The 17205-nt window shown below is 40.9% G+C and overlaps 1 protein-coding gene across 1 annotated transcript in view; it reads right to left on the reverse strand.

Annotated features, from left to right (window-relative positions):
* The window catches only part of TMCO1 (transmembrane and coiled-coil domains 1), a 52143-nt gene that overhangs the window by 34532 nt on the left and 406 nt on the right, over positions 1-17205 (reverse strand). The window contains exons 2-3 of the mRNA XM_055333923.1: positions 16409-16486; positions 9543-9602 (exon numbers count right to left, since the gene is read on the reverse strand). Of these exons, the coding sequence (XP_055189898.1) occupies positions 9543-9602; positions 16409-16486 (138 nt within the window). The remainder of the gene's footprint in view (positions 1-9542; positions 9603-16408; positions 16487-17205) is intronic.

A 17205-nucleotide genomic window follows, 5' to 3' on the forward strand; every position in this document is an offset into this window, starting at 1 on the left:
AGGATTGTTCCCATTTTAGCTCTGGAAACCACACATCACAAAAAACTACTCAGTCTCAACCAACTGGGATTTCTTCCTAGAATGTTTTATCCTGACCCTATCTAACCCCTTCCTGGCTAGCTAGTACTCAACTTTTAAGCCTCAGTTCTTGGTCACTTCCTTTTCAAAATCTTGATTCCTTAGTCAATATTACTCTATAGAGCTTTCTTTTTTTTAAATTTTTATTTATTTATTTATTCATGAGAGATAGAGAGACAGACAGACAGACAGACAGGCAAAGGGAGAAGCAGGTTCCATGCAGAGAGCCCGATGTGGGACTCCGTCCCGAGTCTCCAAGATCACATCCTGGGCTGAAGGTGGTGCTAAACCACTGAGCCACCCGGGTTGCCCTCTATAGAGCTTTCTAGAGTTATGAAGATATTCTGTATCTTTGCTGACAATAAAGTAAGTACTAATTACATGTGGCTCCCAAGCAAATAAAATGTGGCTAGTGTAACTGAGGAACTAAAATTTTAACTTCATTTAAACTTTAATTTAAAAAGTCAAATGTAGGGGATTCCTGGGTGGCTCAGCGGTTTGGTGCCTGCCTTCGACCCAGGGCCTGATCCTGGAGACCTGGGATCGAGTCCCACATCAGGCTTTCTGCATGGAGGCTGCTTCTCCCTCTGCCTGTGTTTCTGCCTCTCTCTGTGTGTCTCTCATGAATAAATGAATAAAATCTTAAAAAAATAAGTTAAAAAAAATAAAATAAAAAGTCAAATGTAGCTCATGGCTGCTCTACTAGACGATGCAATCTTAAGACACTGGATTAGAATTCCTTTCTTTATGCTTCCAGAATATTCCTTGCACATCTTTATCATTATACTGAGTTTTTACATTCTCTTGTAATGATCTGTTTATATACCCATCAACCCAACCAGATGGCAACCTCTTGGAGAACAAGGAATCTCTAAGCCTTCTTCATCTCTGTATCCTCAGTACCTGGCAAGTAGTTAGTTGCTCAGTATTGTAGTATGTGTTCAGTATCACTTCATGAATGATTCAGCAATATAATAAAAGCTGACCTGAAGATACAAAATACCAAAAATCCTTTTCTAGGGAGTAGTCCTTTACGATGAAGCTGGTAACCTGAATAGGCAGAAAAGGACAAAGAGCCTAGAAGTTGAGAGCAAACTAAGGTGACATAGTTTCTCTAAAGCTCTAACATTTTTTTCACTTATGTATGTCCAAACAGAAACAATAACCGTAAGTATTATCAAGGTAGACTCTATGTATACATGGCTTAACAAGAATATAGCAGCACAGGTTTATGATACATACCCCAACAGTACCACGGTTCTTAAAGATTTGCAATTCAAATTGTTAATAATTACCTACCACACAAATAAAGTAGTTTTAGTTGGCTTCAAATAATTCATAAATAAGTTAATACTCACTTGATTTTTGAGAAGGTGAAAGATACAAATATCTTAGATGTTTGCTTTCACTCCTGCCTAGCTCTGGTAAATTCATAGCACAGCACTATGAGCTGCACAAGTTCAGTTAGATGGGACAACAAAAGAAGCTAAGACTAATTCTCAGCATAGGCATTTTACTCATGGACAATTACAGCTGATCATGTCTGAGGCTACCTGAAAGGTGTATGTTACAGACTCGAGTGATTTCACATTTCACCAGGGACCATGCCCGACAGAATAGAATAAAAAAGACAGTACACAAAAAGGTATAGTTGAGGGTGCCTGGGGGGCTCGGTGGTTGAGCATCTACCTTTGGTTCAGGTCATTATCCTGGGGTCCTGGGATCGAATCCCACATCAGGCTCCCTGTGAGGAGCCTGCTTCTCCCTCTGCCTGTGTCTCTGCCTCTCTCTCTCTCACGAGTAAATAAATAAAATCTTAGAAAAAAAAAAGATGCCTCGAGAGAAAAGGGACAAAAAATGAAGAGACAGAACAAAGAAACAACAAACTAAACAAATATATTTAACAGGGAAACATTATACATGCAAAATTTCATCTGAAATGAACCTGATCTATATGTGGGTAGGAAATGCAAAGACACCTCAAGAAGCATAAATATTATAAAAACAAAGAAGTTAATACTCAAATGTTCTCTCAGGACACCTGGGTGGCTCAGTGGTTGAGCATCTGCTTTTGGCTCAGGGCATGATCCCGGGGTCCTGGGATCGAGTCCCACATCAGGCTCCCTGTGAGGAGCCTGCTTCTCCCTCTGCCTGTGTCTCTGCCTCTTTCTCTGAGTCTCTCATGAAATAAAAAAAAAAAAAAATCTTCAAATGTTCTAGAAGATGTAACAGTCTTTAGAAATCCAAAAATGTCCATTTAAAAAAGAGTAAATCTGATCTAATGGAAGTGCTACCAATAGAGAAACAATTTCAGGTACTCCCCAAGTTATGAACAACAAACTTGCAAATCCCATAAAGCCACAGTTAGCTTTATATACCTCCCCTTCCTCCCACTAACCCCTCAAAACTGATGATACCGGGATACCTGGGTGGCTCAGCAGTTTAGCGCCTGCCTTGGGCCCAGGGCATGATCCTGGAGTCTCGGGATCGAGTCCCACGTCAGGCTCCCTGCATGCAGCCTGCTTCTCCCTCTGCCTGTGTCTCTGCCTCTCTCTCGCTCTATGTCTCATGAATAAATAAATAAAATCTTAAAAAACAGAAACAAAAACTGATGATACCTTTATTTATAACGATTTCATTTATTTATTCATGAGAGACAGAGAGAGAGAGAGAGAGAGAGAGAGAGAGAGAGAGAGAGAGAGAGGCAGGCAGAGACATAGGCAGTGGGAGAAGCAGGCTCTATGCAGGGAGCCCAATGAGGGATTCGATCCCAAGATCCCGGGATCACACCCTGAGCCAAAGGCAGATGCTTAACCGATGAACCACCCAGGTGTCCCCTGATGATACCTTTAAACAGCTGCTGGGAAAATGCCTGATCTAGTCTTTCCATTTCATTTTTCTCCATTCCCAACTCTGTTAATTGCATCTCAGATGATCATATTCATATTTTCTCTCTCTCCACACATACATGTTCTTTTAACCCCTCTTTTTTTTTTCTTTCACCTCTTAGAAAATTATTAAACTACTTCTTTAGCTCCTTCTATTATGACTACCAAACCTTGACTTTAATAACTGCTGGGCGAAGATTTTTTTCAGTTATTCATTCTCATTATTTTAAAATATAACACTCAAGTTTTGCAAGGATATTCTATTAGACATAATGAAAAGTGAAAAATTTAAGTCCTTAAAAGTACTTAAAATACTCTTTAAAGTTTCTACTTCTTATATTCTGATTAAATCTATTTTTCTTTAAGCCTCAATGGTTTAAATGAATTTTAAAATATTATTTCACATTCAATTTTACTGTTAGTTACCCATTATTACCAAAAACAAAAACAAAAACAATTATCCTAAGAATGAAATTTTTATGTTCCATTCTAGGTTAGAGAAGTTTATGAAGACTGGCCTGTTACTACTACCATGTAATACATGGCTTATATGAGGATAACCCAAGTTCTAATAAACTATGTTGAAAATAATGCTTTTTAAAAAAATTTTTTTTAAATAATGCTTTTAAAAGAAGCTGTTTTTCCCTTAAAAAGAAATTGTGTTTCCCCAGGGGAATAACTCCTAAAAAAGTCACATTATCAGGTAAAATAAATGCAAGCAATTTACTCTGAAATGATAATGTAAACTGTTTATTAGCAGGGAATGAATATTTGAGCATTATGATTTATGAAATTATGAGAACAGTTTTTTGCTGAGATGATGGCAACAATGCCAGAGATTATCATGCTTGAAATGTATAATTTCTAGTACCACAAATTGTTAAGAGTATATTGAAATAAGTACAAGTGTTTGGCTCTCTCTATTGCTCTGGGAGTAAGTTAGCACTTAACTGGTATCACTTAACTAGCATAAATCCTCTTAAGAGGTTGTCTCTTGGGCCCAGTAAGGTAAAGGAGTCACTCTCTCAGTCTCATGTGATTTCCATCCAGCTGGTATGTTACTTAAAGAACCACAGTTAGTGGGGTGCCTGGGTAGCTCAGTCAGTTGGATATTCGATTCAATTTTAGTTCAGGTTGTGGTCTCAGGGTTGTAGAATCCAGCCCCACATCAGCTCCATGCTCAGCATGGAGCTTGCTTGTCCTTCTCCCTCCGCTTCTGCTCCTTACTTGCACGTGCACACTCTCCCCCTTGCTCTTGAATGAATGAATAAATAAATAAAATCTTTAAAAAAGAAGAAGAACCAAAACTAGTGAGACACTCTTCTGAGAACCACCTTGGAGTCCAAGGCTTCCAAGATGGTTGTGGTCCCCAGTCTCTTATTGTTATTTTGACATCAGAAAATGTCTGTTTGAAACCTCCCTTGAAGACCTAGAATTTAAAGATGCTGAGTGCTAGAAGTAAATAGTATATGGCATTTAGTATGCATTTGTGCTGTGGGAACTGTTCTTCACTTTATACCACCTGGGACCTTAGAATTTAATACAGGGGAAAATCATACCTCAATCCCTCCATTTGGAAGGAATTGTTTTTTTTTTTTAAAGATTTTATTTATTTATTAGAGAGAGAGAGAGAGAGAGAGAGAGAGAGAGGCAGAGACACAGCCAGAGGGAGAAGCAGGCTCCATGCAGGGAGCCTGACATGGGACTCGATCCTGGGACCCCAGGATCACACCCTGGGCCAAAGGCAGGTGCTTAAACCGCTAAGCCACCCAGGCTGCCCCTAGGAATTCTTTTTTTTTTTTTTAATAAATTAATTTTTACTGGTGTTCAATTTACCAACATACAGAATAACACCCAGTGCTCATCCCGTCAAGTGTCCCCCTCAGTGCCCGTCACCCATTCACCCCCACCCCCCGCCCTTCTCCCCTTCCACCACCCCTAGTTCGTTTCCCAGAGTTAGGAGTCTTTATGTTCTGTCTCCCTTTCTGATATTTCCCAAACATTTCTTCTCCCTTCCCTTATATTCCCTTTCACTATTATTCATATTCCCCAAATGAATGAGAACATACACTGTTATGTGCCCCTAGGAATTCTATATACTCTCTTACTATAAGAAAGCTGAGGAGGGGATCCCTGGGTGGCGCAGCGGTTTAGCGCCTGCCTTTGGCCCAGGGCGCGATCCTGGAGACCCGGGATCGAATCCCATATCGGGCTCCCGGTGCATGGAGCCTGCTTCTCCCTCTGCCTCTCTCTCTCTCTCTCTCTCTCTCTCTCTCTGTGTGTGTGTGTGTGTGACTATCATAAATAAATAAATAAAAATTAAAAAAAAAGAAAGCTGAGGAAACTTGATGAAGAGAAGGAACTGGAAATATGAAAAATATGAACATACATTTGTGTTTTAGAATGACTCATTATCCCAGATGACAGGCAAAATGAAAAATTTAAATTCTAAAAGGGAATACTCTATAAGGAGGCTATATTTCTAGTAGCTATGGGAACCAACTAGTAGCAATGATGACATCTATTCTGACCACAGAACGAACAGATATCAAGCCAATTTTGAGGAACACTACATCATTTACCTAGGTCAACAACTAGTGTCTTTTCTGTCAAAGAATGGAAATCAACACAGGAGGCAACTGGGTGGTCTCATATAATCAACAGTTTGGGAGATGGAGAACACTTTCAAATAAGGAAGAGATGATCAAAATAACAGATGCCTCTCTCTAGATTCAAAGAGTTAGGTATCCCATCCCATCTACATTCTGAATTGTGTTGAATGGAAAGCCAATTAATAATATACCCTTGAAATTTCATGTAGATTTGGTAATGGAGAGGAAGCAAAATTTAAATTAAATGCCTGAAACAATCTTCTTTTATGGAAAATCCAAGTAGTATAGATAAAGACCTAGAATGAGTATATAAATTCAGGAGCCCAGAATAAGTTAAATTTTAAGAATTTCCTCTCATATCTACAAGTCACTAAGAAAAGAGATACCCACCCCCCTCAGTCAAGCTTCAGAATGCCTGCACTCCCTTCCCCAGCCAACTTCTGGGGATACTGGCCTCTTACCATAGTCTTCATTGAGGGTCAGCCTTACAAAGATTCCTATCGCCCCTGCTCTGCCACTACTGACCCAAAAGGTAGTCAGTTCATAAGCTTTCTCATGACCTATGGTGTAAAGAGACGAGCTGAGCCAACCAGATTCCTTCTCTCAGAAATTTAAAACAGAAAATCTTGGCGACAGTAAATCAACTGACTGTCGAAGTACAAACAGAAAAATGATAATACAACACAATGGCTCTCAAACTTTAGTTTGTCTGAGAATATTGGGGAAGTTTGTTAAAATAGACTCCTGGGTCCCATATCCAGAGACTCTGATTCAGTAGTGTGGGAGGAAGACTCAGAACCTTTCACTCTTAACAAATATCTCAAAGCAATACTGATGTAGTGGGTCTAGAGAGCGCATTGTGGGTAACACGTATATAGAAAAGACAGTAGGACACAAGCCAAACAAACTTAGGTGTAGGCAAAACCTAAATGTTAGAAAAACACTATAAAGTGGGGGAAGGTGAACAACAAAAAGAGAAAGAAGTATATATTAATTAATAGTGCAGCCTCAGGAACACCTGGGCAGCTCAGGTGGTTAAGCATCTGACTCTTAATTTGGGCTCAGGTCATGATGCCAGGGTCGTGAGATGGAGCTCCATGTTTGATTGGTTGAGCATCTACCTTTGGCTCAGGTCATGATCCCCGGGTTCTGGGATCCAGCCCTGAGTCAGGCTCCCTCCTCAGGAGGAGACTCCCCGCTGAGGAGGGAGCCTGCTTCTCCCTCTTCCTCTGCCTACCACCCACCCCCTGCCAGCTTGTGCTCTCTCTCTCAAATAAAAAGATAGAATTAAAAAAAAAAAAAAAGAATGGGGAACCTAAGTGCTGCTTGGATGGCTCAGTCAGTTCAGCATCTGACTCTTAGTTTCAGCTCAGGTCATGATGTCAGGGTAGTGAGACTGAGCCCCATATCAGGCTCTGCACTCAGCAGGGAATCTGCTTGAGATTCTCTCCCTCCCCCTCTTGCACTCACTCTCTTTCTCTTTCTCTCTCTCTCTCAAATAATAAATAAATAAATATATATATATATATATATATATATATATATATATATATATATATATTAATGGGAACCTAAAATCTCTGGTTCAAATGTAAGACATTCCAACTTCAAATTAATGGCTCTACTCAAGACCATTACCAAAGAGCTACACCTAGTAAAATCAGTGGCAATTTACCTAAGTTCAGGTTCTTGCCATTTTTGCACCTAGAATACTTAAAAAGTCTCATGACTTCGTACCTCCAGGATGATCCCTTCTCCTATTTATCTCCCAACTATTGCTAGAGTTGTCTTTCTTAAAATCTGATGTCAATCAATCCTGTTTAAATCCTTTAATGGGGAAACCCTGGGTGGCTCAGCGGTTTAGCGCCTGCCTTTGGCCCAGGGCGCGATCCTGGAGACCCGGGATCGAATCCCACGTCAGGCTCCCGGTGCATGGAGCCTGCTTCTCCCTCTGCCTATGTCTCTGCCTCTCTGCCTCTCTCTCTCTCTCTCTCTCTCTCTCGACTATCATAAATAAATAAATTTTTTTAAAAAATAAAGCTTTGCCTTTAAAAAAATAAAAAAATAATAAAAATAAATCATTTAATGGTTATGGAAAGATGGAACGCCTTCTGAATACAAGTTAAACTCCTTACCTTAGTTTAATTTATAAAGATCTTTATAAACAGGCTCTTTTTTTTTAAGATTTTTATTTATTTATTCATGAGAGACACAATGAGAGAGAGAAGCAGAGGGAGAAGCAGGCTCCACACAAGGAGCCTGATGTGGGACTCAATCCTGGGACTCTAGGATCGCGCCCTGGGCCAAAGGCAGGCACTAAACCGCTGAGCCACCCAGGAATCCCTACTTGTTTCTCTAGCCTTGTTTGTTTATACTTTACACATTGCCTCCTTTTGTTTGTTATACTAGACTATTTCTAATTTTAGGTATATATCTTGCTATTTGATTCTTCTACACCTTTATATAGAATGTACAGAGCTTAAAATTAGATTCCAAAGTTGCAAATGACCCCCTTCTCTACCACTAACTTAATTCCCTCTACCACTGGCTGAGGGCAAATATTTTAACTCAAGCTTCAATTTTCTCATCTATAAAAATGAAGTAACACTTCACTACTGCATACAATTAGTTGTTAAAGAATTTAAAAACATGTAACGTGCTTACCTCAGTGTGTTGCAGATGGTAAGTGCTCAATAAGTTTTGACCACTATATTATTTATTTATATTTGTATTTAACTAATTTGCACTAAAGCTTCAAGATTCAACTAAAACATTAACGCTTCAAAGAAAACCTAATTCCCTAGCTTGGTTTAGCTCTCCTTTCTCTACTTTTTTTTTTTTTTTTTTAAAGATTTTATTTATTTATTCATGAGAGACACACACACAGAGAGAGAGGGGCAGAGACACAGGCAGAGGGAGAAGCAGGCTCCATGCAGGGAGCCTGATGTGGGACTTGATCCTGGGTCTCCAGGACCAGGCCCTGGGCTGAAGACAGTGCTAAACCGCTGAATTACCTGGGCTGCCCCTTTCTCTACTTTTTTAACACTCAGAATATATCTTTATCATACCATGCTGGTCTGTTTTCCCTCTCTACAGACTTCCTAATAGAATTTTTTTCTACTTTGTTTCTCTGGTACATACAAGAGCAACTGACACAGAGTAGATGCACAGTAGCATCCTACCACAAGACTAAATGAGTAGGCCATTTAAAAAGCACCAGGAACACGAAATTCAAAAGCCTTAATGAGAACAGGACAGTGGCATAGTTCAGCCCAGTAGAATTATCTCCTAGATATAATGGCAGCGATTTACGTAGAGACATAATTTCTGAACAAAACACACAGTCTCACATTTTTTTCCTGATTTCAGAATCAGGAAGCATCTTAAAGTAAAAATATAAATCCTATGTAATCATTTATAAATTGTCTTTTTGGAACAGAATTACATTCTGTAATTAAGTTCTAAATTACACTGAAAAACCAAAAGCATGTCATTACTTTCCAGATCAGATAAAAATTACTCAGCAACAAATTTCCTACCCCCTGGTGGATTTCCATCACCAGTCAATTCTCAGTAAGGAAGCCATGGCAACAATACAAGTAACTCAGACTTAACTGGAAATAATCATCTAAGATTTGGGAAAAAAATACACTTCTACAAACTATGCCAAGATCCCTCAGCTAAGTTCAAAAGCCACAACTGTCAGCATCATTTTACTGAAACAGAATTTCAAAGCTAAGAGCAAAAAGTAGCAACTGCTTAAATTTACCTCACAAAATGGACAAGAGAGAATCAAGTAAGATAACATATGCAAGTGCTTTATAAACTACAAAATTATACAAACACAAATCACCACTGTTAACAATTTTATATTTTCATCACCTAATTTTTTTTCCATTTTAATTTTCCAAATTTCCAAAATTTATTTTTTCTAAATTTTGTGCAGACCAATAATTCATCTTACCTATTTTCTTTTTTTGTTGTCGACCAGCTGACTCTGTTATTGTTTCCTTCTTCTTTTCCACTGTAAACAACACACAATAACACAGTAAAAATTAATTATGCATTATGCTAAAGAAATGAAGGATGCTTTATCATAGCTGAACCAATGAAAAAAAGCTCACAAGAAAGTTACACATTGCCTTTGATTATGGTCATGAGCAAGTCAATTGATCTGCTCCCAAACTACTGACAAGAGAAGGCAAACAGCAATCCAAGACTAAAAAATCAACCAAACACCCAAAAAGGATAATATAAGAACACAATAACAATAACTAGTGAAACATAATAAGAACTAAGATGGCTTTCAGGCCATCAGCTAGGGTGATTGCCGTTGGTTGAGTCTAAGCAGTTTTCAAATTCTGCCCTCAGATAACTATGATTAATTACAGTTTCATTCTCATATTCACTAAAGAAAGTAGGAATTCATTTATTCAGTTATTGGTGCCTAAGTAATTGGCATTGTTCTAGGTAGATAAAAAGATAAACACGATCCGTGCCCCTAAAGAGTAATCTAGTGAGGTAGACAACTGAATAACAAATATGATACAGAAAACTGGCAAGACAGACATATGCACACGGTAAAGAGATCAAGACAGTCAAAAAAGCTAAAACCAGGGCACCTAGCTGGATCAGCCAGTGAAGCATGCAATTCTTGATCTCAGGATTCTGAGTTCAAGCCCCATGCTGGGCAGAGATTACTTAAAAACAAACAGAATAAGCTAAGACCAACTTCTTTGTATGCATTTCAACTAATACAATGACAAAATAAAAGTAACCTTTTGAAGAGGAATGATGTAATATATTTAATTTTATACTATCTTTGATCTATATACCTCTCATAGTCCACCTATAAATAGGCTAAGAATAGGTACGCCAAAAATTACCATTACTTAATGTATTTGCATTCTTTGTTCTGTATATTATCTTAGTATATCTCCTTTACCAGTGAACAGTACAGTACATGTACTATTTCTAAAAGGTGTATTAGGGACGCCTGGGTGGCTCAACGGTTGAGAGTCTGCCTTCGGCTCAGGGCATGATCCCGGGGTCCAGGATCAAGTCCTACACTGGGCTCCTTTCGGGGAACCTGCTTCTCCCTCTGCCTATGTCTCTGTCTCTCTCTCTCTCTCTCTGTATTGCTCATGAATAAGTAAATAAAATCTTTAAAAACAAATAAAAGGTGCATTAAAGAAAACTGGCAGATAAATTATGCTACCTGAATCCTAAAATTGGTATTACCCCTCTAACAAAGAGAAGTAAAATTTGATTTGACTCCAGTATTGCAAGTGAAAATGTAAAGTGCTGACTAAAATAAAATGTGTATGTGTGTGGTGTGAATATACGCACTCGTATCTAAGTACAGTTACTCTTTTATGTAAATAAGAAAATAAAGCCTGACATACACATGACGGAGAAAGATTTACACTGAACTTACTAGTATGAGATCATAAAAGGAAATTAAGTCAAATTCTACAAGATGTTATACAAGTAACATTTAAAAAGACAAAATGGACAGAAAACATTGAATGTTTTATGGTTTCTATCATAACCAGAGAAACAAAAAAAATATTTCTTCCCCCCACCAGAAGTCCCAAAACTACTTAGCACTTAACCATAATTGCATAAAATAAAAAGGAGAAGACCAAGAAGGTGAGAGAAACATAGATGGTACTATGAATATTTACCTGGTCTTATGGTGGACTGGACTGAGGCTAGATAAATCTGTTCTGAGGAGACATTTATGAATAAAGTAGAGCCCCAAAGAAGGAGAGTTGACTCTGTCTGAAAGATTAAACAAGGTTTTGAGAGCTAAAGAATGAATAGGAATTTATAAGACAGAATGAGAAGGGAAAGTTATTCCAGGTAGAGGGAACAGCAGATAGAAAGGACTGGACCCACAGTAGGATAAAGCAAGACTAGTCCAATGGATGGAAAAGAAGGCCTGAGTGGCTACAGAATAGAGCAAGGAATAACATGACACAGGATGTAGTTGGAGAAGGGAAGAGGAACCAGACCGTGCTAGACCTTCCAAGCCCCACTTTTAACCTAAAAACAACAAGGAAAAACTGAGTATCTTGAGAAGGGCAAGTATCATGATAAGACTTCTGTCTTGAAAAATTACTTTGGATGTACTGTAAGGAATAAATTTGAGTGGCTGCAGGGAAACCAATGAGGAAGCCATTGCAGTAGATCACATGCGGTAGATGCCCATGACAGAAGGGTGCCTGTGTGGCTCAATTGGTAAGGCATCTGCCTTCGGCTTGGGTCATGATCTCGGAGTCCTGGGACTGGGCGCCACGTCAGGCTTTCCACTCAGTGGGAAGCCAGCTTCTCCCCGTGCCCCTCACTCTGCTCCTATTCTCTCTCACAGACACACTCTCTCTCAAATAAATAAAATCTTTAAAAAATCTTAAAAGAAACATGACAGAAGTTTAGATTAGGTGCTGGCAGCAGAACTGGAAGGATGTGGAGAGACTGCAAACTTTCCCGGAGGAGAACAGTAAGAGGGCTTGAGAGTGGACTGCACATACAGGGTGAGAGAAGAAGGTTCAAATCAGCAAGTATTTATTACACATTTACTAAGTGCCAGTCGTCGTTCTAGGCGCTAGGATGTATCAGAGCAACAACAAAAACGCTGTCCTAGTGAAGCTTTAGTTTTAGCAGGTGGAGATAAACAATAAACCGTAACACAATAGATCGTATATTGGAAAGTGACGAGATGGGCAGCCCGGGTGGCTCAGCGGTTTAGCGCTGCCTTCAGCCCAGGGCGTGATCCTGGAGACCTGGGATCGAGTCCCATGTCAGGCTCCCTGCATGGAGCCTGCTTCTCCCTCTGCCCGTGTCTCCGCCTCTCTCCTCTCTGTGTATTCTCATGAATAAATAAAATCTTTTTTTTAAAATTTTTTAAAAATTTATTTATGATAGTCACACACACACACACACTCAGAGAGGCGCAGAGACACAGGCAGAGGGAGAAGCAGGCTCCATGCACCGGGAGCCCGACGTGGGACTCGATCCCGGGTCTCCAGGATCACACCCTGGGCCAAAGGCAGGCGCCAAACCGCTGTGCCACCCAGGGATCCCTAAATAAATAAAATCTTTAAAAAAAAAGTGGGGGGGACAAGAGCCATGCGGGGTGGGGGACAGGGGGAAGAGCAGGTATGGAAGATCAGGACCAGTAGTAGAGGAGATGAACAGGCTGCAGTTTTATTTTATTTTAAATTTTTATTTATTTATGATAGTCACACATAGAGAGAGAGAGAGAGGCAGAGACACAGGCAGAGGGAGAAGCAGGCTCCATGCAGGGAGCCTGACATGGGACTCGATCCCGGGACCCCAGGATCACACCCTGGGCCAAAGGCAGGCGCTAAACCGCTGCGCCACCCAGGGATCCCAGTTTTATTTTATTTTTTTTAAAGATTTTAAAAATTTATATGTTTATGATAGACACAGAGAGAGGGTCAGAGAGAGAGGCAGAGGGAGAAGCAGGCTCCATGCCAGGAGCCCAACATGGGACTCAGTCCCAGGGCTCCAGGACCGCACTCTGGCCCAAAGACAGGCGCTAAACCGCTGAGCCACCCAGGGATCCATGGGCTGCAGTTTTAAACAACGTAGTTAGGTTAAGATTTAGAAAGGTTGGGGCCCCTGGGTGGCTCAGCGGTTGAGCATCTGTCTTCAGCCCCGGGCATGATCTCAGAATCCAGGATCAAGTCCCACATTAGGCTTCCTGCATGGAGCCTGCTTCTCCCTCTGCCTATGTCTGTGCCTCTCTCTGTGTGTCTCTCATGAATAAATAAAATATTAAAAAAAAAAAAAGAAAGAACTTAGAAAAGTAAACTTTGAATGAAGATCTGAAGAAAATATAAGGGTCAGCAAGGCAGATATCATAGAGAACATTCCAGGCAGAAGGAACAGCCAGTAGAAAGGTCTTGGCACAGGAGTGTGCCTGATGCACAATGGGGAATAGCAAGCAGGTTGTGTCGTTGAAGCAGAGTGTGTGAGAAGGGAAAGAATATCGGAATAGTACAAGGGGAAGCTCTGCAAGCCACTCTAAGGACTTTGGCTGTTCTTTAGTAAAAATGGGACACCGCGACAGGGTTATGAGCAGAGATGGGACATGATCTAATAGGCTTTAAAAAGAATTATTCTAGGGGTGACTGGGTGGCTTAGTCAGTTGAGCTCAGCTCAGGTCTTGATCTCAGGGTTCTTAGTTCATGTCCTGCACTGGGCTCCACACTGGATGTGGAGTTTACTTAAAAAAAAAAAAAAAAAAAAAGGATTATTATGGCTGTTATATTGGGAGCAGACTGTAGGGAAACAGGAACATTTGCTGGAGACTGCTGCAATAATACATGCAAAAGATGAAGGTCATTATCAATGGAGGTAATGGAAAGTGGTCAGACTGGATACGTCTAAAGGCAACCCAAAAGTATTAGACGTGGGGGGTGAGAGAAGAGTTCAAGATAACTGCGAAAGGATTATGGCTTGAGCAAGTAGAAGGATAGATTTGCCATTGGCCAAGATTGTGAAAGCTATAAATGAAGCAGGTTCAGAAGTGAGGAAAAAGTATTCAATTTGGACATGCTGGGTTTGAAATGCACATGGTAGACATTACAGTGTAATTGACAAATTGATACATGAATCTTTTGAGTATAGTTGATGCATGATGCTAATTTCAGGGGTACAACATGGGGATTCAACCTCTCTACACATCATGCGAGGCTCACCACAAGGGTAGCTACCATCTGTCACCACACAATGCTATTACAAGGATATGTGGATCTTTTTTTTAAGATTTTATTTATTTATTTGAGAGGGGGAGAGAGAGAGAGAGAGCAAGCGAGAACACAGGAAAGGGGGAGGGAGAAGCAGACTCCCTGCTGAGCAGGGAGCCCACTGAGAGGCTCCATCCCAGGACGCTGGCATCATGACCCGAGATGAAGGCAGACACCCAACCGACTGAGCCACCTACCCACCCCAAGGATATATAGATCTTGCATTAAGGAGAGAGAGCTAGCGACATAAATTTGGGAGTTACTACCAAATAGAGCACGTGATTGAATTTACCAAGGGAGTAAGTGTAGGGGATAAAAACAAGTTTGGGGTGCCCAACAAGAGGTTGAGAAGAGGAACCAACAAGGAAATTGCAAAAGAATGACTGGCAAGGGGTACCTAGGTGGCTCAGGTCCTGATCTCAGGGTCCTGGGATCAACCCCAGCTTTGAATCCTGTGCTGGGCACAGAGCCTGCTTAAGATTCTCTCTCCGACTCCCTCTGCCTCTCCCCAGCCCCACCCCCACCTAAAATGACCTGCAGGATAAGAGCAAAAGCAAGAGAGTGTGGTGTCTGGAAAGTGAAGAAAGTGTATCAGGGTTTCTGGCTTGCACTATCAGAAGCAGGGAGGTACTATTTGTCACAAACGGAAATACTGGAAGACACATTAGTGAAAGGAACAGAAATGTGTTTGGTTTTTACTATGTTGAGGTGCGTTATCCACACTGAATAAATCAAGGAATGGTAAACTATAATTTTAAAAGTCTGGGTTTGGTTTCTAAACCTTTGTTCTGCAACATTAGTATGTCATTTAACCCTTCTGAGCCTCAGTCTTCTTTTCTATAAAGAGAGGATAACAGGGCAGCCCGGGTGGCACAGCGGTTTAGCGCTGCCTGCAGCCCAGGGTGTGATCCTGGAGACCCGGGATCGGGTCCCACGTCGGGCTCTCTGTATGGTGCCTGCTTCTCCCTCTGCCTGTGTCTCTGTCTCTCTCTCTCTCTCTCTCTGAATGAATGAATAAATAAATAAATAAATCTTAAAAAAAAAAAAAGAGAGAGGATAACATTTATACAAGTAACCACAAATGGTTGCTACGTGGGTCAAGAAAGATATTGTAAGGAAGAAAACTTTAAACTCTTATGAGGACATACAGACGCGTCACAAAATACAGTCAGAAGAATCTTTAAAATACAAAAGTTATATTTAATCTTTTTAAGGTGGAAAAAAAAAACCCAGTGAAAGCCACATCAAGCCTACAAGGAACCACTCATATTATACCTCGAGTAGCCGCCTCAAGCTGTGTCCTGTGGAATTCCTGCTTTATTTCAAAAACCACAAACTCTACTTGTTATTAGCCTTTTCTCCAAACTTTCCTTCAGCCTCCTCACGTAACTGAAACTTGCCTTATCCCTCAAGACACCACTTACCTTGATACTAACAATAACGACCTGTCTCTCCAAATACATATTCTCGCTACATTTTCCATATTCTTGCACATATCCTATCTTCTTCACCTGGAGTTCCTTCCCTCAGCTCATTCTCTTTTTAAAATATTTTATTTATTTATTCATGAGACACAGAGAGAGGGACAGGCATAGGCAGAGGGAGAAGCAGGCTCCATGCAGGGAGCTCATGTGGAATTCGATCCCAGGGCCCCGGGATCTCGCCCTGGACGGAAGGCAGATGCCCAACCACTGAGCCACCCAGGTGCCCCTCAGCTCATTCTCCATCCAAGGACTGCAAGGCCAGCTGCATCCCAGAGGCCTCCAATGGCCCCTCACAACTGAATGAGATCTCTTCTTCAGAACACATGAACTAGTACTTCTCACATCCTGTGCTCTACACCCACGTGTATTAAATATTCTGCATCAAATATCCAACCTTGCATCCATCTCCACACAGCCTTCAGTTCAAATTGGATGCATCTTTGTATTCCCAGATACACCTTTATTTTTTTATCTGTCGTCGGTGCTCCTGAAACATTTACTGTCAACAGCACCCACAGAACCCAAGGGGCTGAAACTGTATCCAAAATGATGTTGCCATCCATACTCACACTTTTTACTCTGTTTCTCCACTTCCGCTTTGAGTCTCTTGTATTTGTCTGTCCTGTAAACCAGGACCCACGTTATACCTGAAATATGAAAAAAAAAGCAACATGCTAATTTCTCTATTAGAAATGTCTGTGTTGGGGGGGGGGGGCAGCCCTGGTGGTCCAGCGGTTTAGCACCTGCCTTCAGCCCAGGGTCTGATCCTGGAGACCCAGGATCGAGTCCCATGCTAGGCTCCCTGCATGGAGCCTGCTTCTCCCTCTTTTTTTTTTTTTTATGATAGTCACACAGAGAGAGAGAGAGAGAGAGAGAGAGAGAGAGAGGCAGAGACACAGGCAGAGGAAGAAGCAGGCTCCATGCACCGGGAGCCAAACGTGGGACTCGATCCTGGGTCTCTAGGATAGCGCCCTGGGCCAAAGGCAGGCGCCCAACCGCTGCCCCACCCAGGCGTCCCGGGATCAAGTCCCACATCCGGCTCCCTGCAGGGACCCTGCCTCTCCCTCTATGTCTCTCTCTCTCTCTCTCTCTCTCATGAATAAATAAATACAATCTTAATAAATAAATAAAATAAAAATAGAAAAATAATAATAATTTAAAAAAATGTCTGTAATGGGCACAACAAACTGGGACTAGTGCTGCCTGTGGGGGTAAGGAGGGATCTCAGCTTTTTGCTTTGTATTTACCAGTCGTTAACGTTTCTTTTTATTTTTTTTAAGTTTTATTTTTTTCCTTAATGTTTCTTAAATGTTAAGACGGACTCTTCAACCAAAAAAAAAAATAACGGAGGCGTCTCCCCAAACAC

This window comes from Nyctereutes procyonoides, unplaced genomic scaffold, assembly GCF_905146905.1.
Source record: "Nyctereutes procyonoides isolate TBG_1078 unplaced genomic scaffold, NYPRO_anot_genome, whole genome shotgun sequence".
Classification (NCBI taxonomy): domain Eukaryota; kingdom Metazoa; phylum Chordata; class Mammalia; order Carnivora; family Canidae; genus Nyctereutes; species Nyctereutes procyonoides.